This window comes from Ahaetulla prasina, chromosome 6, assembly GCF_028640845.1.
Source record: "Ahaetulla prasina isolate Xishuangbanna chromosome 6, ASM2864084v1, whole genome shotgun sequence".
Classification (NCBI taxonomy): domain Eukaryota; kingdom Metazoa; phylum Chordata; class Lepidosauria; order Squamata; family Colubridae; genus Ahaetulla; species Ahaetulla prasina.
The window spans coordinates 76,035,251-76,057,741 of NC_080544.1; the positions used below are offsets into that span (position 1 = coordinate 76,035,251).

General features: G+C 36.8%; 1 protein-coding gene across 2 annotated transcripts; it reads right to left on the minus strand.

The window, feature by feature from the left end:
- Positions 1-537: 537 nt before the first annotated feature.
- Positions 538-20,638, minus strand: AP1S3 (adaptor related protein complex 1 subunit sigma 3). 2 transcript variants are annotated; one of them, XM_058189066.1, is made up of 5 exons: positions 20,605-20,638; positions 8,448-8,626; positions 7,278-7,386; positions 5,273-5,410; positions 538-1,149 (listed from the first exon to the last, which is right to left on the minus strand). In XM_058189066.1, exons 1-5 carry the CDS (start codon positions 20,605-20,607, stop codon positions 1,114-1,116), a joined length of 465 nt encoding a protein of 154 aa, XP_058045049.1. In that variant the 5' UTR covers positions 20,608-20,638; the 3' UTR covers positions 538-1,113. The 2 variants fall into 2 exon arrangements, with proteins under 2 accessions (XP_058045049.1, XP_058045048.1); XM_058189065.1 differs by lacking the exon at positions 20,605-20,638 and adding an exon at positions 8,801-13,348.
- Positions 20,639-22,491: the final 1,853 nt, after the last annotated feature.

Here is a 22,491-nt window from a genome sequence, read left to right on the forward strand (position 1 = left end):
CTGATCTCCTGCCTGCCCTGAGGACTTTGCTAGGACTTTGGCAGAGCTGCAGAGGCACGCCTGATTCGGATTTTCCTGACCCGGCTGTCAGTGGAGGAGTGGGACACGACAGAGGCTTTTCACTCTTCATTGTCCAGGGTTAAAGGGAGAGGTTCTTGGAAAATCTTTCTTTGTTTGTTTTGATAAATTTATATGACACCCATTTCGTCAGACTATAGTACTTGGTACATTCTGGCTAATTAGATTACAGTATTTAAGGAAGTTCAATCTGACTTGTAGTTATATTCCATGACAACTTTTTACCATGGGAAACCTTAGAAAAATGGGTTCTCTAAGATGAAATCCCCATACCTCCTAAATCTATAAAAGGCCCTGATGCAGTAAATTGACTAATAACTCAAGAAAGCCTCTAGCCATTGTACAACTGCATTTATATGTTTGTAGGTCTACAGCTGTAAGGATAAAATTCAGCTATTTCAATTTATTGCTTCACTGAAGAAGCTCAAAGCCAGGATAAAAATTATCTAAATTGGGGTATAATTGCTCTTTCAGCTTGCAGAAATGCTGATTAAGGAATGCTTGGCAAAAATTTGTATTCAATCTTGTAAAAAATTGATTTACCTTCAACACAAAGGACTATAATGTATTAAATTATCTACAGTCCAGGACACTTGCTGTCAAAAAAAAGTTAACAATTAAATCTATCAACACCATATGTTTTGTAAAAATATTATTAATATAGAAAAAAATGATCACATAACAAGTTTTGTTTTTACAAAATTATATTGAATTGATCAGAAACTGGTCCAGAGTCATAAATATATCCTTCAAAGATTCGAGTATCAATTTCTTAGAAGTAAAAAGTTGATAGTAAGAGTTTCCATAAAACTTTCAATCTAGACAGCCAAGAAAGATTAAATTAAAATAAACTCATATAAAGTATAATATACATGTGCTGCTATACTGACAGCACTGTGGCTGACCTTCATCTTGACAGTTGCATAGATAACATATCACTTTTAGAACTTGGGCAATGTGTATTTAAACAAAATCTGGCACTTGAAATGTTATGCCATGTTATATGGTCCCTTTAGCTGGTTCTGTAGTTTTGATTTAAAAAGCAGGCTTGCTCATATATTCTTCCATTGTCTGCAACAAAGAACAGTCAAGAAAAAAAAGTAGTTATCAGAAGTTACACATAGAATTCATAATGTAAGAACAATCAACCCATTCAAAACCAGATAACTGAAACTAATTTGCTAAACTAAAGAAAAATTACATTATTAATAGACTCATTCTGTTCTCACTAGCTTAATCTTCCAGCCTCGACTAATTCTGAATGTTAATATTATTTACTTTCAGTACAAAAATAAAATAAGTAGTTTTGAAATCATGACTCTTATGAACATGAAACATTTTGTTAATAAAATCCATAATCTTTCAATCAAATAATTCTAGTGTTTTCTTTCACCAACCTACAATCATGCTTGAGATAAATACATATCCATCATCTGGCAAAAATTAAAAAATAATTAAAAATAATGAATAAGTTAAACATAAAACAAAAAAAAAACACTCGAAGGGCAGACTCGATGAACCCATTAGGTCTTTTACTGCTGTCAGTTTTCTATGTTTCTATGCAGCCTAGCAATTTAAGCTTTTCTTTAAACACTGTCAATCTCAATCTTGTCGCCGGATTAAAAATGGATTATCAGCATATTTAGCATTAAGTCAACAAAATTTGTTTGTTCTGACGTGGTTTGATCTGGGTTCATTTTAGATGCTTCTATGGAAGTATTTAGTAATTTTCCACCATGATAAAATCATCACCAATACTTTTTAAAAAATTCTAGCATTACTTGTGCACAGATCAGCCTCAATGATGTGCTTATGTCCCATTGACTAATTTTACTATGTTACGTATTCAGCTGAGCTGCTGAACAAATGAGACTTAAGATTGTTTCACAAATTATACCTTGTTTTTCCATAACATCATTAGGTACATGCTATTTGAAATAAGTAGGGTATCCAACAGTGGTGGGATTCAGCCAGTTCGCACAACTTCGGGAGAACCGGTTGTTAACTTTCTGAGCAGTTTGGTGAAATGGTTGTTGGAAAAAATCATTAGGGCAGAGAACCGATTGTTAAATTATTTGAATCCCACCCCTGGTATCCAAGTATTAATTTATACAGTTGATAGTAATTATAATGATCATGCTGGACAGATTGGAAAAATAGTCCTGTCTCTTTTAAATCACTTTTTACTTAATTCTGGCCATGAAAGCAAGTATTTGAAAACACTAGAAAAGTTAATGAGTAGGCTATGCATTTTAATGTTTGAACTGACTATTAGGCACCCATAATATCTTACAGAAGTGTGTGTGTGTGTGTGTGTGTGTGTGTGTTTTGTACATTCCATAACATGATTGAGACAAAAGAAGGCATTTCTATAATAAATGAAGCACTTGTAGAACTTTTATTATTATTATTATTATTTGACTTTCTTGATTATCTGGCTGGCATCAGCAATAATTCTCTTATTCCTTGGGCTTTTCTAAAGCCAGTCAGATACCTGGCATCTCTGCTTCCATATAGGGCTGTCATTTGTTTTGGGTGATCCTAAGCATTAATTTTCTAGCATGTATAATTAAGTATATTGTGTGAATACTTGCTCATTCTGTTAAGCCTTTTCTGTTTGGTATTGATATGCAGTCACTTCTTCTAAGCTGCTGGCCACCAGGTCTTTCTCTTGATTAACTGGCCTTTGGTTAGAAATTTTATAGATTCTTCTGTTGCTTGTCATATTTCTATAGATATTTCATCAACTCCTATAGCCTTCAGACTTGATAATAAATAACTGATCTAACTTCCAGTATTAGTGGTGTTTATAAATATAGAGGATATCTTGTGGAGGTTGACATATATAGTGTACAGACTTTCAAAATACTGTTTTGGCCTTTGTTTGATAGTCTTTGAATTAATTCTCACCATCCATTGGCATTTTAGCATGCCAATTCAAGGCTGAAATCTCCTTCTGATTAAGAAAACTTTTGAAATACTATTCTTATTTTTCCATTTTTTTTGTTTGTTTTCATCTTTACTGTTGTAACAGTGCTTCTTGTTCCTTCTAATATGCCTTAGAAATGTTGTGTTGAGTTCTTCCATGAGATCTTTGTCTTCCTTGTCTTTAGTTTCTTTTCTTTTCTTTGCGATTTCCACCTTCATTCTGACATAAAGTATGCTTTTTTCTGTTTCCTGATCTTTGACAGTATGTTTTCCTATTTATCTTTAACACCATCTTTCATTCATTCCATTATTCACCTAGATCTGTGAAGTACAGAACTTCAAATGATTCCTGATGTTCTCCTTGAAAATAGTGGGTACATTTTCAAGATCATACCAGAGAAGCTGGCTGGCTTTCTTGTTCAACTTTAGTTTAACTCCCTCCCTCCTAGGAATCTGGGCCACATTCACCACATTTCTACAGTCAGATCCTGGCTTTTTTTTATTTTTGTATAAATGAGCTTTTCTACATCCTTATTCAAACAATCAACTGGTATAATATAATAAAGTGAATTTCATTTTTGTGTGCTCCAATTGATAATGACCATAGTGTACCAAAAATCAGGTTATATAAGTCAATCACAATATTATTTTTCAGAGAAAACGTTACTAAGAAATGTTTACTAATCATTCATCAAGAGTAAGGAAATGGTTAGAAGAAAATCGAAACCAATTCAAACATTTAATGTAATTTATAATTAAAATTGTTTATGAGGCCTGTACACCCTATATGTTAACGTAAGTTGGTAAATTTGAAGAATGTGTTAGTGATAAATAACTGGATTGGCAGAAATTGTTATGTCATTCTGCTTTATTTGCTTTCCTGGACATACAATTCAACTACATTTTCCTCCTTATGGTTCTAACTTTGGAATTACAGTCTCCAATATTATTTGCATGTTCAGTTAATTTCAAATTGAACTTCAACATAAATTTCAACTTCCTTTTTTCTGTACAAGTGGTATCAACATCAACCTGAATAATTGTATATTAAAGGCTGTCAATGAAGATTAATTGATAATTTTGGTCATTGGTTTAATTGTAGTCATGTATTGTTCTTTGCATATATCTTTCCTAACTAAAAAAGCAACATCATTCCATCATTGTTTTTCATGCCCTAAACAGTAAACAGTGTGGTCTCTTGACTGAAAGTGTCTAATTCTACTTTATCTCAATTTGTGGATGCTTAAGATATTAATGAGTAGTTGATTCATTTCATCTTTCAATGTGCAGAACTTTCTCATATTCATGCTTTTGAGTTCTATATTTTTGTTTTAATTCTGTCCTTGAAACTTTGAATTTTCTTTTTCTGCATGGCAACATCAACAAGATTCTGAAAGCTTTCATCTAGCTAAATCTAGCTACATAGTTACAGCTACACATGCAATTAATATCTGAAATATATCCTCAGTAGCATGTTGAGAACCATATATTGATATGGTTTTCTTGGTAAAATATACAAGTAGTAGGAAAATCTCTCTTTGCCATTGTCATTAAAGTGATCTTTGACCTGTATTGCCCTAATATGGGTTCTTGCTTGCTTTGTTGGGCAGCTGGAATGATTTAGGCGACTTTGCTGGGATTATACCCTGTTGGCATACATTCCCTGTGTTCTTTGATCAAACCTCCTATGAACAGCTTCTTCTCTCAAAAAGGAACATTATTTCTATACAGCTTTCTGTGGTGTGGCAAATAGCACCATCTACCCCACCTTGATTGATTGTCTAAACTAAAAAGCTAGTAAGAACTTAAATAGAAAATAACCATTTATAACGTGGAATGGGAAATCAAAAAATATCCTTGAAGGCAATGGCAAAACATTTCTGAATTTTGAACAAGAAAACTATAAGAACATCATGAAGTGACTAGGGATTGAATTTTTTATATAGTATTCTGACTTTGATATTGTCTGTTATATCTCTCATAAATTAAAAAAAAACCCCTATGTTTCAATTTTTTTTGTATTCTTCATCTTGTTAGAGTATGACTGATGGCCTAAAGCGGTGTGTCTCAACCTGAGCAACTTTAATAGAAGTGGACTTCAATTCCCAGAATTCCCCAGCCAGCCAGAATTCTGGGAGCTGAAGGCTCCCCATCTTAAAGTTGGTCATGTTGAGAAACACTGGCCTAAACAATAAGTAGGACAATAATGTTGTTTTTTTAAAGTAGAGAAAGGGAGGGGTTTGTTTTCTTCTCTCTTCTGCCTTACCTCTTGTAACATATCACCATCTTCTATGGCTTTCACCGCAGATTTTTTGGATGTCTCTTGAACTTCCCCGCCCATTAGAAATTCATCAAGTATAAAATATGCTTTCTCAAAATTGAAAATAATATCCAATTCACATACCTATTAAGGATTAGAGAAATAAATATTTAGAGTCAGTATCCTGCTTCTGAATATGTTAATTCAGACCCATCAAAACCCTGTGTGGGTTCTAGGGCTTCTAAATGCACTTCTAGGACACCCAGGGAACAAAGGATATATAAAATTAAATGTATCCTGGTGGTTTCAGGTTGAAATAATTAAGGACTATGCGACATTTCAAGATCATTTTATATCCCTAACTGTTGAGAGACTGCAATCCTTTTCATACTTTTCTAGAAATAAAATCCTATAGTTGGGTTTTATAAAAAGCCATCTAAAGGGTATGCACTGGCTATTATTTCTGTCTTTTTATAGACAAGCCGACCTTTCTTCAAATTCATTCATGGGAGCTGTAATATGCTGTCATAATAAACCAAATGAAAAGAAAACACATTATGCAATGTATTTCTTTTAGCATGAATTGGAAGTGTATACAGAAATTAATTTCTGGAGGGGAAAGGGGAGTTTTAAACGAGTTAGCCCTTCAGTATTCTGATATTCTCTCTATTCTACATTAAATGTTTATAGAGATGAACATTACATTAAGAACTGAAGTGCACAGAATGATCACATGTAAATAAGCAGTTATCAAGAAAAAAGATAGGATACAATAATAATAATAACAGAGTTGGAAGGGACCTTGGAGGTCTTCTAGTCCAACCCCCTGCCCAGGCAGGAAACCCTACACCATTTCAGACAAATGGTTATCCAACATTTTCTTAAAAATTTCCAGTGTTGGAGCATTTACAACTTCTGCAGGCAAGTTGTTCCACTTCCAGATACATAGATACTGATTATATACTTCCAGATACACAGGCAGGTTGATAAGAAGTGGTTTTATTTTAAAGGTTTGGTTACATTGTCTTCCATAATGCTATAACATGTGAAACTAAACGTGGCTGTACAATATGCTAGCAAAAGCTTTAATTTTTATGACAGATGATTAGTCCACTGGCAATGTATTATAAAATCACATCATTTTCTAAGATGGAAATATGTGAAAGGTCTTCACTTAGACTTCATCTTTTCCGTAATATTTTAGCATTCTTCCAGCAATAAAAAATGGAGAATCTCCACAGCCAGGTACATGAAACTGTCTTAGAAGATAACCCAGTAACTAATATTTAATAATTATATATATGTGCTTTCTGCAGATTGTTGCTAGCAAAAAGTTTAGCAGCTGTATTATGAACTAGTTGAAGTTTCTAACTAATTTTCAAGTTGCCCCAGAAATTATATGTTGCAATATTCTATTCTTAAGAGCTTGAAAATTAATTGCAACCAAGTACAGTATTCTCTTTCTAGGCAGGCAGGCTTATGAATCTCAGATGGTCACATATAGTCCATACTACTGACATTATGAAACCTTGGGTGAAAAAAAGTTCAGATATAATCCTTCAGGGAACAAACGATTGTCCATTAATTTTTACTTTATTTATATAGATTTTATCTGGGATATCTTTTTGCTATACTGTCCTGACCATTGGACAACTAATAAATTTTAGAAATATATAATTAAAATATGATAAATTGCAAATAAGTTAAATTATCTTTCAAAATGGACAGATTGTGCACCAAAAGTATTTCTATCTAAAACCTCAGAATTAAAACAATTTCAAAGTACTCAATGTTTCTATGCCTGCATACCTACTCTCCACTGAAGGAAAAAAAACAACCATAGCAAGACTGAATTCACTTATAGGCTTGTGGAATAAACCCTGATTGGTTAGATTTTAGCCATATTTTAAACTACAAACCACAATTTGCAAAGAACAATCATGTTAAAGTTGTTATCAGAATAGATGCAAAGAAAGTTATTTATGGAGCAATAATAAAGAAATAAGCTTACATTGCCAAAATATCTGTCCAATAGCTCTACATAACGATGGACAACTTCTAGGGTCAGTAGCTCATTGTCTTCTTCTTCTACTGCACAACAGAAATACAAACTAGCATACCTAAATTATAAAATAAGGAGAAATAAACATGACCATTAGTATATATTAAATATCAGTTTCGTTCTTTCTTCAATTTGGCTTGCACAGTACATCATAAAATAATTTGTCTTAAAAGCACCCTGAAAATATTATAGATAATATTGGTATAGGTAAACTGTTTTTAGGAAACAATTTACTTCATTAAAAGAAAGGGCAATTGTTTCTTTTTAAAAAAATCCCACATTCATACGCTTTTATTCAGCTTTTTCAAGATCATGATGAAATTTTAAATGCTATTTTGTGACCTTTAATAAATGGACTGCTCTAAGGTTAGTTAGAGCAATCCATGTTTCTCCATGTCATATAACATATGTGGGTATATGCATAATTTTGTACATTCAAAGTGACAATAAACTTATTCTAAGTCTAAGTCTAAACATATTCCTGATTAGCCCCAAGTTTCTCTTGAATATTCCATGGGCAGTTCCAGATCACCCTTTTTATCGCTTAGCAGCAGAATTTGCTAGGAACGTACAAATTAAAAACCATGAAATAATAGCAGAGATATATACATACATGTAAGAGAGAAACTGTCACACATAAAAGCCCTCAAATGATTCTGAAAGCCAATATTTTTCATCATATTAGCAAAGGTTAAGGTTAGAAAAAATTGTCTGCTGGCCAGGTCAGTGTTTCTCAGCCTCAGTAATTTCAACTCCCAGAATTCCCCAGCCAGCTCTTCAACCAGAGTTGAAGTCCATGCATCTTAAACATGTTGATGTTGAGAAACACTGGACTAGTTGTTTTGGTGATGTCATGACTTGAAAATGTTACCCAACCCTGAATGTCGATTTTTCTTCAGTATATTGATATGATTCCTGTAAATTTTCTCTTTCCACAAAACGCAATCAATTTTTAAAGAAGATGAAACTGAACTCATGTGGTTGTTCTTCAGTCTAGTGAATTGCTATTTATAAGCACTCTAGCATTGACTTACAGAGCATGTATTCCTCTTTCCTTTTTTATCACACATGGAAATGATCTGCTGTATATAAAAAGTTGATTTATAAAACTTCCCACACCTTTTATAAACAAGCTTGAGATCTTTCCAGTCAACAAAGCTGCTCATTTTTTGATTTCGAGCCAGAATAATCTGCACAATTTCTCGGGTGATTTTTTTCTTTTCCTTTTCAGGAAGTGTAATAAACCATTTCTGAAGTCTTAATTTCCCTTGTCGGCTGAACAGCAGGATAAAATGTATCTAGAATAAAGAAAACAAGTTGGTTATAGGGACACAAGTGTAGAAAGTGCCACAAGTTTTTCTTTTTTTCTAAAGACAGCTTGTTACCAGGGCAGATATATCCCACGGAGAATCTTGCTTGTTATTAATCAAAAGTGTAAAAAAAAAAGGGGGAAGGTACATTTTGCTACTTACCATCTTTTTCCTGGCCTGAAAGTCTTCAAATATCTACATCTTCAACATCTACAATTTCTGTCTGAGATGGTCAGTCCTTTCACTAATAATGCTTTCTTTAGTTTTACTGCTACTATGACCTTTGAAAAAAGAACTGAGCTGCCAAAGAAAAGCGATGGAAGGGATGACAGCACAGCACTGGAGTGTGTATTATCATAACATCAATGTACAAATATGCAGTAAAAGCAAAGCATCAACAATCAAATTAAACAAAAAAATATATACAAAATATCAGAGCTAAAGCAAGTACAAAACACATTTTACCTATGTTTGAATTATAAACCAATTTAGTTTCTGTGAACTTTGACCGAACCCAACTACCTGTCTTCAACATTTGAATAAAACAAAAGTGTAACATAGTACCAGGATTTGTGTTTGCTCAGTTACTTTTGGTTATTTCCACTTTGAGTCACATAGAAAACCTTTCAAAAGATCTTTTTAATTTTCTAACATTGGAGTTCTGCCATGACAATGGATGCATATCAAATAACCCCACTGAAAAATACACACAACGCTGCAATGCAAACTAGTGACTGCTAATACATTTTGCTAGTTCCAATTACCCATTGCCAACTTTGCAAACTCGGTATTTTAAAATCAGTAGGTCTATAATTCATCACCTAGGTAAACTATTAAAAACTACAAGTTTGGGGGTTCAAGAGGGTCTGAACATCATTTCATTCTTCACGAGATGGAGAACGCTATTTCTATCATTAATATTAGACAACCTTCCATTAAATCTGTTTTTTTTTTAAAAAATAATGCTTGCCATTGTAATATTGTAATGTGAAACATTCTTCCTATCTATTTGAATTCCCATTTTAATCCCCCTCTTTCCAACTAGATTATAACCATATAAGCAGATTGCCCAATTGTAAGCTTATAATTATAAAACATTTTTGATTCAGTGGCTGGGCTTAAGTTCACCCAATATCTTTCACAACTCCATGAAAACAGTTCTTCCACTCTAAATTCAGCACCCTTGCCACTATGTTTTATGTATTTTATACTTCCTCTTAATAACCTACTACTTAATAACCTACTACTTAATAACCTACTCTTAATAATCTACTCTATAGAGTAGAAATGTTGGATTACCAATGATTATTTAATATAAGATGGATGCAACTACACTGAAAAATGACAAAATTAAGTCCAGTCCTTGAATTGTGGAACCAAAGAATTAATTAAGGTAGATAGGTATTGATTTGTTATAAGCTTTTCCCAATATGTAGATTACTTTAATTCTAAAGTAATTTAATGCCCCTTTGATGTAGATGAAGCTGAAAAGATGAAGATATTATTTATGGATTCAGTAATAATTCATCTATAAATTGACGATGAATCTCAATGGGATAAACTATTGAGTCCTAATTCCCAGATATTGAAACTGAATCATTACCAGACACCAGTCCTATGAATCAGCAAGAGCTGATTAAGGGTAGTGGTTGATCCAGTTTGTCTGTTAGTGGCCAGAAGTGCCTTTCACCAGTTACGAATGGCTTGAGCCATATGTGATTTGGGTTTTGTAGGATGTCTGATGTTATCACTGCTTCCTCAAGTATATTCCCAACTTCATTATTACAGAATACTGTTCTTATGGATGTCTCTGAAAATGACCTGGGGCTTTCAACCACGTCAGAATGTAGGTAGTAGATGGTTAGCAGATACAGCCAGGTGAAATTGCACCAGTGCTGAGATCACTTATATGCTCTCAGGCTAATTCAGAATGGTAGCTTTTACCCTGAAAATATAAGTGGATAGCACCAAAGGATGCTTTTCTGTGTATCAGATCCAGAAATATCCTAATTCTACTAGGGAGGCCCTTCTCAAACATTTTAGTGTCAGCAAGGGAAGAGCTTAAAACACACTTATTCATTTGCGCAGGACTGGATTAGTTTTTAAATTTATATTGGTTTTAAATGGGTTTTTATTATTTATATTGCTTTTTAATTCGGCTTTGTAGAATAAGTTTTTTAAATGTGGTTTTAGTGTGTATTTATATGTCTTTTACTTGCCTGTGAACCGCCCTGAGTCCCTCGGGAGATAGGGTGGTATATAAATGTGATTAATAAATAAATAAATAAATAAATAAAACTTTATCTGCCCTGGTGCTAGATTAATTTTTGATTCTCTTATTATTTCTGTGGATGATTTTGTCTCTTAATATTTTATTTATGTATTTATTTTTCGCATTATAGAAACTTCTTTCCCTAACCTATCGGTCCTTTAAATAATGCGAGTTCAACTCCCAGATCTACTAATTAGCATGAAAATTGCTAAGAATTCTAGGAACTGAAATCCACATATCTGAAAGATGTATCGTATGTATGAAAGCTTATATGTCATTTAGAAGATACTAATTCTTCAGATATCTAGATACTTTCAAGTCTGTCTTTAGGACACTGCTCCATTATTTTAGAATAAAAGGCAGTTACATTTTTAAAAATAATTCAGCAACAGCAGCAATACCATTCATAGTTCACATATACTGATCTTATACTTTCACAAGGGACAATTGACAAAAAATGAAGAATTGGAATCAGCAAATCTGATTTCAAGAACTTGAAATCCCCCCCAACTCTTGCTATGATTCTTGCCCTCTGCCTATTAAGCCAGTTAAAAAATGGAGGAAGTATCATCTGAATTTAATCTGTGTCTTACAACAATTCTTCCTATCTCGGTTCATTTAGCATTTACTAGGTGAACATAAAACACAGCTAACTGAGATTTTTTTAGTCAAGAAACCAGTGAAACTTTAGTAATTTTATCCTTGCCTTGTGTTCTGGGCCTCTATTTACAAGGTGAAACAAGGTGTGTTATTGGTTTAAGTAGTGAGTCATTTTAGTGCTCTCCCATTTCAACAAGACTTTACAGTATCTGGATGATAATATTGTTCAGCTTGTACATATCAAGGGCCAATATGAAAGTTCAAAGAGGTAATAGGAGAACAGACTGTGCCTTTCACTCCCTGTCTTTCTGTGACAATGACATAATCAAGAGAGAGAATGTAACTGTCAATTGATTTAGGCTCTTGTACCTCGATGAAGTTTCTGGCCTATAGATTTGGATTATCAGCATTGAAAGAAAACGAATTACTGACAACATTTTCATGCTATACGTAGGTAAAAGACAAGACACAATTGATGCTATAATAGCTAAAACCTACAGCTACTATAGTTATAGTTTTATTATCGCAAAAAGTAGATTTTCTTTTTCCCTTCCCAGTCACTCCCTATTTCATAGGTCTTTTAAGCATTTTTAAAAGAAGAAAAATATTTGTATAATTGTTCTGTTTTGCAACAGATAAGGTCCTATTTTTTTTATGCTCTGATAAAAATAGCTCATAATGTTGAGATGCCCCTAGTTTGGAAAAAGGCCACATGACAAAAAGAAAAGCATATGTCAGTGTTGGCGAACCTTGTCAGCACCGAGTGCCAAAACAGGAGTGTGAGCATGCGTGCCGGAAACTGGAAGAGCAGCCGTCTGCTGTGCATGCGTCCACCAGCTGACTGGTGCACATGTGCATGCTGGGAAGATGATATTCCGGTTTACGGTACACACATGCGCACCGGTCGGCTGCTCTTCCATTTTCCAGTGTTCCCGCGTACGTGAAGACCAGCTGGCCAGTGTGCCAGAACCTGGAAGAACAATGGGTGACGGCTCGTGTGCCCAGAGAGATGGCTCTGTGTGCCACTTTTGGCATGCATGCCATAGGTTCGCCATCACAGGTGTATGGTTATATTGTTCTTTTGTGGAGTAAGCACTATCAATTGAGTTGGGAGCACTGACAGACACCCTCCTTGTGGCTGTCAGTGAAATTCAATCTACAAAATCCAGCTGATATACTCAACCTTCAGTTGAATATAAAGGAGGTATTGAAGGTGGCTGAGCCTGTATTCATGTCAATCCAGTTTTAAACAAGTTTGCAACATCCTTCCAGTTTGCCAAGCTTCTGTTTTTCAGACTAAATTGTAGTCAATATTATGAATTATAATGAAGACTTTTGAGTTAGATGCAACTGAAAACAAGAATGCAAACTATCCTGAAAGTTAAATGGAGGGTGGGGGTAATGTAATGAAACCATAATTCACACAAAGACGAATATTAAGTTATGATAAGTTTAATTGTAAAGAATTCATTTTGGTAAAAAAAATCAGCTTTTTCTAAAATAATACAGAATATTGTGCTCACTGGCCTTATTATTTTTATAAAAGGGAAAGGAAAAGCATTCATGGCAGACAAGAATGGCATGATTACTAAGAACTACAAAATCAGAATGGAGTTGATACGCCTTCTTCAAAGCACTTTTCCTAGTAAGAAATGCTGGATATTTTTACAATTTTGAGGGACAAAGAATTCAGGTGAGTATATCAACAGGACATGTGTCACAAACAATAGCCCTTTCTTTGATTGGCTTCTTTCAAACTCTATGAGAGTTCTTGTGCAGATTAGAAGAAGATAACAAGAAACAGAGAAAGAGAGAAAAAAAAACATAATACATGACTCAGCATCATTCTCTCTCTCCATTCTAGTTAGAGATCTCTTAGAAAACACTTCCTTCTGATCAGAAGATTGTCCTACCAGTAACTCAGTTTCCCTGTAGGGAAAATAAAAAGGAATGTGAGTATTTGATTTTAAGTTGACCTTTCTCTAGCCTTCTGAATTGCTGAATTACTCACAAGGCTTTCTAAGAGTTCAGATTCAGTTCAAAATTGTTTTCAATTTTGAGTCTGAAAATAATGGAATCTCTTCAAAGGACCCCAGTTCAATTTGTGTTTCTTTGAACAAAGCAGGTTAAGTTAATAAATCAAGCTATAATACCAGGAAACAAGATAAAACTATATCGTATGAAAGGTACAGCAAATTACACATAGAAGGTGCAGTTTTGGTTCATATTGTATGAGAAAGAATTGACAGAGGCATGAGTGAATGGGGGGAAAAATTTGGAACAGAGACAAAAATTTCACCTTGATGGGATAGAATATGAGCAGTTGGCAAGAAGAAAGGGAGACATAGATGAAAAACTAAGTAGAAGAACATCAACATTGAAGCTCTTGAACTTCTAAAAGGAGTATCTAACACTTCACAGATTTAACCACTGGGAAGAGTATGGGAGAGGCAAGTTTGTCTTGTTTAAATTTCAGACCAGAGTTGGATTTCAGCAGGTTCTGACCAGTTTTGGAGAACCGGTAGCAGAAATTTTGAGTAGTTCAGAGAACCGGTAAATATCACCTCTGACTGGCCCTGCCCCATCTATTCTCTGTCTCCCGAGTCCCACCTGATCAGGAGGAAATAGGGATTTTGCAGTATTCTTTCCCCTGCCACATCCACCAAGCCATGCCCACCAAGCCACACCCATAGAACTGGTAGTAAAAAAAATTGAAACCCCCCACTGTTTCAAACTACTACATTTGGATAATCAAGGGAAGCCCTATAAGAAGTAAATGAAATTGTAATATGTTTTCAACATTATTTTTTTTACTTTTTTTGCTGCTAGAGCTGCTATGCTATGTTTTATATCTGAGAAGATGCCAAGTAGAACAGTGCCTACTTAATACACAGATAAGCATTATACATATCAAAATTAGCTTATCTTTGTTGCTAGACTCTCCCCCTATTTTTGACTTATTAAGTAATCCATGTGGAGTCCTTGGTGCTTTCAGAGTTTAGTAGTTTTCTTGCAAACTTGCTTGTACTGATGATTTACCTAATGAAACCTAATGAAACACCTGCAAGAAAATCACCAAGTTCAGAGAGCACCAAGGACCCCTCCATCTAACCCCGAGCTACAACTATTCTCTTCTTTCATTAAATAATCCATCTTAAAAAGATAAGTTCACTAATAAAGTATTAAGTATTAGAAGTTTTTAAGTGCCTCTTTGATTGGAAACAAAAGCAACCACAGCATCAAAGAAGAGGAAGGACTATACCAGTGATGGCTAACCTTTTTGCCGTCTTGTGCCAAAAGCAGGGGGAGCACAGGGGGTCACGGACGTGCATGCCCATACCCATAATTCAATGCACCCCGCCCTCCCACGCATGCGCACGCGCCCCCTGTGCTCGTGCGCAGGCCCCCCTGTTTCCTCCTCTTTTGGCACATGATGGCACAGTGGACCTAGTAGGCACGTTTTTTGCCCTTCCAAGGCTCCAGAGGCTTTCTAGGAGCCTGGGAAGGGCGAAAACAGCTTTCCCCACCCCCCTGGAAGCTCTCTGCAGGCCAGAAATGGCGTGTTTTTCAACTTCCAGTGGGCCCAGAAGGCCTGAAAGTCAGCTAGTTGCCATGCAAATGCGCGCTGGAGCTAAACTAGGGCAACGTTTGCATGCCCACAGATATGGGTCCACATGCCACCTGTGGCACGCATGCCATAGGTTCGCCATCATGGGACTATACTGTTGATAAGATTAATGCATGGGTGAAATCCAGCACGTTCTGACAGTTTTGGAGAACCAGTAGCGGAAATTTTGAGTAGTTTGGACAACTGGCAAATACCCAGAGTGGGGTGGGAATGGATATTTTGCAATATCTTTCCCCTGGAGTGGGATGGGGATGGAGATTTTGCAGTATTCTTCCCCTCGAGTGATGTGGGAATGGAGATTTTGCAGTAACCTTCCCCTGCCACATCCACCAAGCCACACCCACAGAAAGTAAAAATTTTGGATTTCACCATTGGCCTAGGAAAGGAAAAAATAGCTTTTCTGCAAGCATATGTTTTGATAGATGGATAGAAAACTCCTAATGGCTACAAGAGAGAGAATTCAGATAATCAGCTGTTTGATATGATAAATGGGATCAAATAATTGAAGACACAAATATAGGGATTTCTTTTGCTGGATTAATACATCTAGGAGCATCAATCCTTTCTGTTTTATTCAGCTAGCATTATGCTGTGTCTCCTTACCCACAGATATGGCATGCTGTTTATTCTGTTAGTCTTCTACAGAGATTATATGTTCCCTGGAGTTAAGGACTTTGAAATCTAGTCAATTTAAATTTATTTTAATAATCAAAAGGCAGACTGTGATATGCAAAAGGAGAAATAACATGCCTAATAGCCTGTGGTGAATCAAAAAAAAATTTTTTTTTCTCCAGCCTTCCTCTGAAATTCTGCATTAAAAAATGTTTTACTTTCAAATTGTAACATACTTTGAAGAAATGATCCTTTCCAGAAGTGTTAACTTGCAGCCATAATCTTTCCAATATCCCCCCCCAAAGCATGTTGTAGCCCATCACATCAGGAGGGGATCAGGTTGAGGACAATTGCTATGGGTTTCAATTGGGAGAGAAAACAAACACTTTCAGGAAGAGCTTGGCCAGTTCCTGATTAAAACAAAAAGCTAGTCTACAGGGTTTTATCTGATTCATCAAGACAACTCTTGTGTTCTTAGTTCAGAAGGAAAAACACTTAATAGATGAAAATATTTGCCTAGGTGCCAGATGCTATGTGTGACACTAATAAGTAAATCTAAGTAAATCCTAAGTCAGCAGTTCCCTTTCTTAAAAACACATTCTCACAATATAATTAGAATTGAAAAATTGGCTCTGGTGGAACTGCTTTTTTTCAGATTTAATTGCCACACTGAAAAAATCAGCAAGCTGGCTGGGCAGGCTCTCACTGTAGCCAGCATGGGTGGGTCCTGTTGACAGCTTTCACTCTTCATTAGAAAGAACCGAAACACTTTTGACAGATGTCCTTTGAATAATGTGTAAGTGCCATTCATTTCTTCCCAAGCTTTAAATCTGAGTAATGTTTTGTTCAACCCACTTATGGCTGTGTGCTTTCACATACGCTTCAAATACATATGTTTCAAATACGTATGTTCAAACTTTCAAATACGTTTTTTGTCCTCCTCCCCCAAAAATGACCAAAGAAGAATAAAATTATTAAGGCTATGCAGAAAATGGAATTTGAAGAGCAAAATATGAAATGAGATGCACATGGAACAGCCACTGTGTCTTTTCCTAGGCTCTTCTGTTTGTTCTTCACGACCACTGAACATCTCAGAAAAAGACAGAGTTGGGCTTCTTAATTGTACAAAGTATGTGAACCCTACTATATATAGTAAGTTCAATGCAAAAAGGGCAAATAAAAACATTTACAATATCCAAATCAAAGGTCAAAATCCATCATTTCCTGTCCTTGAGGTAAATCCTCTTCAATTGAGTAGATTTAGTTGAAGAGTTGAACTAAATTTAATCAAGAGTTGGACTAAGAGTTGAGACCATTGACCAGAGTTGAGCTTAGAATGTAGTCAACCATCCTAATCAATTGGTCACCTCATCATTTGTTTAACTTCCCTTTTTTTCCCCTTCTCTTTCCTTGACTGCTTCCATACTTAGTCTTACCAACTTTTCTATCCTCATTCTGGGGAAGCAAAATGAACCTTTGCTTAACATTACCAAACACACATCATAAAATCTGTTAAGGAAGTACAAATTCCTGGACATCTTCATATATTAACCCCATAACACAAAACTCTAGCAAAGGTGTAGAATGAACAGGAGAACTATGTCAAGGCAAGCCTCACTTGCTTGGAAACAAAACTCCTGCTTCCCCTTGTAGAGTCAGTGCTGACATTATAATGGCATTGTAGGTATCGCAAACCATTGCTTACTGACATTCTCCACTTCACATGTGGGTAATAGCATCAAGTTCAACCCCAACTCAGTGCAGAATCCATTATAGCTTGTATGACAGATACAATCTATATTCAAAAATTTCCAGTGAAGAAAAACTAGCACAACCTGTAACAATCTATTCCACTAACCAAGAGCTTGCAAGTTGAGTCATCTGTAGTCTGAATCAGTGGTGGGTTGCTACCTGTTTGCACCAGATCGGGCTCCGCCCACTTGCCCGGATGCTTCTGCATGTGCTCACAAGCGAACCGGTAGCGACGAGTTTTGAAACCTGCCCCTGGTCTAAATATACAGTACTTCCTGATATCATTGATTCTGGTTCTGCCCACTGGATCAATAGAAAATAAATCCCATGCTGTCTTCCAAATGGCAGCCCTTCGTATAGCTGAAAACTATTACCATATTTTTCTTTGCGTATCTCTTCTATATGTTAAGCATACCTATAAACTGTTTTTTATATAGCTTGGTTTTCAGATCAGTCACCATTGTGTACTCCTCTCCTAAAATTGCTCCAATTTATAATTGCTCTTTTTATTTTTATCTATATCCCACCTTTATTATTTTTCCATACACAAGGCAGTGAACATATCAAAAACACCTTCCTCCTCCTGTTTTCCCCACAACAACATCCCTGTGGGGTGAGATGGGTTGAGAGAGAATGATTGCCACCAGATCATCCAGCAAGCCTTCATGGTAAAGGCGAGACTTCACAGACCCTTGCTTTTTAACCTGGTTCCTTAACCACTAGACCAAACTGTAACCAGAACAGGACAAAACATTCTAAGTAGGATCTAATCAAGGAAGAGCAGAGTTGGGACAGTTACTTTCCATGATGTGGACATTAGGTCCTGCAAATGTACCTTAAAGTGTCATTTGCCTTTGTAGCATCTATTCACCCTAGTGGTACACATCAAATTTGTGATCAACAAGAATCAGATTCTTTTCACGTAAATTGCTGTGAAGTCTGCCCATCTTATACTTTTGCCTATCCAGTTGCAGAAGTTTATGCTTCTCTACTAAGCTCCATCTTATTTACTTCAGCACACTCACTCAAGAATGTCTAGGTTTTTTGTTTTTAATTCCTTCTCTCTTCTTAAGTATTAACCATTCTACCTTTTAGGTCTCCTAAGCACTGATTTAGCTTCCTCATCCAAGTGCTTGATAAAAATATAGCAAGGCACAAGACAGAGCTCTGTGGACCCTCACAACTAAGTGGAACCATTTCGATCATTCTTAGAGTATGGTCATTCAGCCAACTGCAAATCTTTTAACAATAGTGTCATCTAGCTCTTATTAGAGTATTTGAAAGTCTTGGTATATTATGTCTGCAGCATAAGGTAAAGGTAAAGGTTCCCCTGGCACATATGTGTTAGTCGTTCCCGACTCTAGGGGGCAGTGCTCATCTCCATTTCAAAGCCGAAGAGCCAGCACTGTCCGAAGACGTTCTGTGGTCATGTGGCCAGCATGACTAAATGCCAAAGGTGCACGGAATGCTGTTACCTTCCCACCAAAGGTGGTCCCTATTTTTCTACTTGCATTTTTTATGTGCTTTCGAACTGCTAGGTTGACAGAAGCTGGGACAAGTAATGGGAGCTCACCCAGTTATGTGGCACTAGGGATTCGAACGTCTGCAGCATACCAATCATCTATTACACTCAGAATTTTCTCAAAAGAGAAGATAAATTTAGTTTGAATGATATCAAAACAGTATATACTGGTTGGGTTCACAGAATACAGTGAACAACAGACAATGATTTTTTTAGACTACTATAAGTTGTGAATGCAGCCACAATGTTGGAACAGATATTTTTTACATTCATGATTTTCCCCTTCCCCATGCTGGTGTTGATGAATGCCTTAGCTAAATAAGTGCTCATCACTTGCTGACTCAAAGTAGAGTTGAACTTTCCTATACCTCCTGTATTTCTAAACTTTTGATGTCCCTCTCCTTTGCTACATAACTTTCATAACAGTTGCTACCAACCTGCCTTCCATTGAGGACCTGCATACTGCATGAGTCAAAAAGAGAACTGTGAAATATTTGCAGGCCCCTCACATCCTGGACATAAACTGTTTCAACTCCTACCCTCAAAATGATGCTACAGAGCATTGCATACCAGAATAACTAGACACAAGAACAGTTTCTTCCCGAACGCCATCACTCTGCTAAACAAATAATTCCCTCAATACTGTCAAACTATTTACTAAATCTGCACTACTATTAATCTTCTCATTGTTCCCATCACCCATTTCCTTCCACTTATGACAATAGGACTGTAACTTTGTTGCTTGTATCCTTAAGATATATATTAGTATTGATATTGTTTCCTGATTGCTTATTTGTACCCTATGACTATCATTAAGTATCATTAATTCTTGATGATCTAAGAGCATATGCACCAAGACAAATTCCTTGTGTGTCCAATCACACTTGGCCAATAAAAAATTCTATTCTATTCTAATCTCCAATCAAGGAACCAATTTACCAACCAACCCACCAACCCACCAGTTATGGCTGTGTGTGATGAATGATGCAGCTCAGCCAAACCAGCTAATGTAATGTAATATGATTTAGCTTAAAATGTACTTAGCAAATACTGCCAGTGTATTTAAATTTAAATTTAAGAAATTAAAACTGAACGAAGTCGGCTACCATTACTTTCCCCCACTCCCTTCCAACCTGATATTGCCTAAGCAACAGGCAAAGAGAGGCTTTTCAAAGATAAGCGACTTTTGCCCCGTCCTTCTCTTCTGTTGAATTTTGCTGCAGCGCCCAGAATGGGAATTGAATTAACCTTCCAGCTACAAAGAAGCAGGAACGGGAAGGGCAATGAAAAGCAATCGGAGGGGGCCAAAGAGCGAATCAAGTCTCCTAAAAATTTTTTTGTCTTATTCCTCCCAGGCAATCGATCGCTGTCCCAGCCCAGCGAGCGAACGGAACAGCCCCTGGAACTTGCGGAGTTTGCGGGACGTTTAAAGGTAAGCCTCAAGCCCTACCCGCCCGCCGCTCCGTTCCGAAGGTTGCGGCTTCACCTGACTCCAACAGGTGAGATTCCTCCTGTGTCCCGAGAGCTCCCGTGTAGGTTCTCCTCCCTCCCTCTCCCGCCAGTCGCTTCCCACCACTCACCATGGCTGCCGCCGACCCGCTTCCCCGGAGGTTCGTCCCCCCCCTCCTCCCGCCTGATGCGGGTCTCCCCCCTCCCCCCGGCGCCACAGGTGAATTTCCAGTCGCTCGCTCCTCTTTCCCATCATGCCCTAAACTGAAAGTTCTTGACTCCTCCTCCTCCTCCTCCTCCCCCGCCCGGCCTCCCGTGTAACTCGGGCAACCGCCCCACGGGCACTTTGGGGGCACGCAGGAGAGGGCGCTCCGCCCTCTCCCGAGTAGGTGAATGGGATTTTTACCAGCGACGCCTGCCTGCCACCCTTCGTAACCCACGTTTCCCCGAGAAAACCCCAAAGTGCCCTTGGGGGCGGTTTTCACTTTATCTCTCAGGGCGCTGGGCAGAGGAACATACATGTAAGCACCGGGATAGATAAGCGGAAGAGAGAAATGCAGGTGCAGGTAGCTTGCAAAGGGCTCTGCCTGCTCCAGAGATTGGGAAGGTGTCTTTTCCTGATACCCCACGTACATCTGCTTTCACGTTTAAAGACTGATACCTGAGTTTCTTCTTGGTAGTTCTAGGCTACGGGAGTTCCAGCTTCATAAAAGAGCTGGATGAATTCCTGGAAGTTATGGGGGGGATCAACGGTTATTTGTTTTTATGGCTTGGTGAATGTTTCTGAAGATTAACTGCTGGCCTAGTGGGCGTCCTTGTGCTGTTGGCTGGCCATATCACGGCAGACTTTGGTCGGGGTGGGACAAGGGGCCCAATCCAGCAATATAGGTTTTAGTAAAAAAAAAAAAAAAAGTTAGGTTGGCAGATTTCAGTGATGGGGGCATTTTTTTTTTGAGGAGATCAATATTTCTGGAAGCAGCTTCATAGAAAAAAAAGGGGGGGCACATACCTGGGAAATTTTTTTGTCAAGTTTTTTTAAAAAAAAAATATATATACATCAATATTATTACATGGACAGTGTGGCATCTGGGTGTCCTTCATATTAATACAAAAATAATATTGATACAAATGATAATTTCTACATTAATCAATCTTACATAGTTCTAATGTTATTATACATATTTAGGTCAGCATATAATTCTTCATTCTACAGTTATTCAATATTTGCTACCCCCTTCTAATAATGATAACGTTTTTGTTGCGCTTACCAGATAACACAAGTCTAATTTTAACCTCTATCTTTCACTCTAAGTATGTATATATGAGAATATGTATAATACAGTGGTGGGATTCAAATTTTTTTACTACCAGTTCTGTGGGCGTGGCTTGGTGGGCATGGTGTAGCTTGGTGGGCGTGGCTTGGTGGGCGTGGCAAGGAAAGGCCACTGTAAAATGTCCATTCCCTTCCCACTCCAGGGGACAGTTACTGCAAAATCCCTATTTCCTCCCGATCAGCTGGGACTCGGGAGGCAGAGAATAGATGAGGGCGGGGCCAGTCAGAGGTGGTATTTACCGGTTCTCTGAACTACTCAAAATTTCCGCTACCGGTTCTCCAGAACTGGTCACAACCTGCTGAATACCACCTCTGGTATAATAATATTCCCCCTATTTCTAATCTCTTATCTGTTCCAATTCTTAATACAGCCAATCTTAATAACAAAAAGAATACTTGCTAACCATCATCTCTCACCCTTAAAAGTTACACTTCTTCCCTTTTTGACCTGCCTTCCATATTCTTCTGTTAAATCCTCATCTACATCTTTCATATTCCATCTAACCATCGTTTCCATCTCCACTGTTTTTTATAACTGGGAAATTTCTAAATACAATCCTCCAAATATTTGGATTATTTCAAAAGTCCGGATTTTGCCAATAAAGAACTATATGTTATTGTCACTTGAATATTATTGCTTTAAATCTGAAATTTAATTATTAAATTATGGTAGTAAGGAATCTAG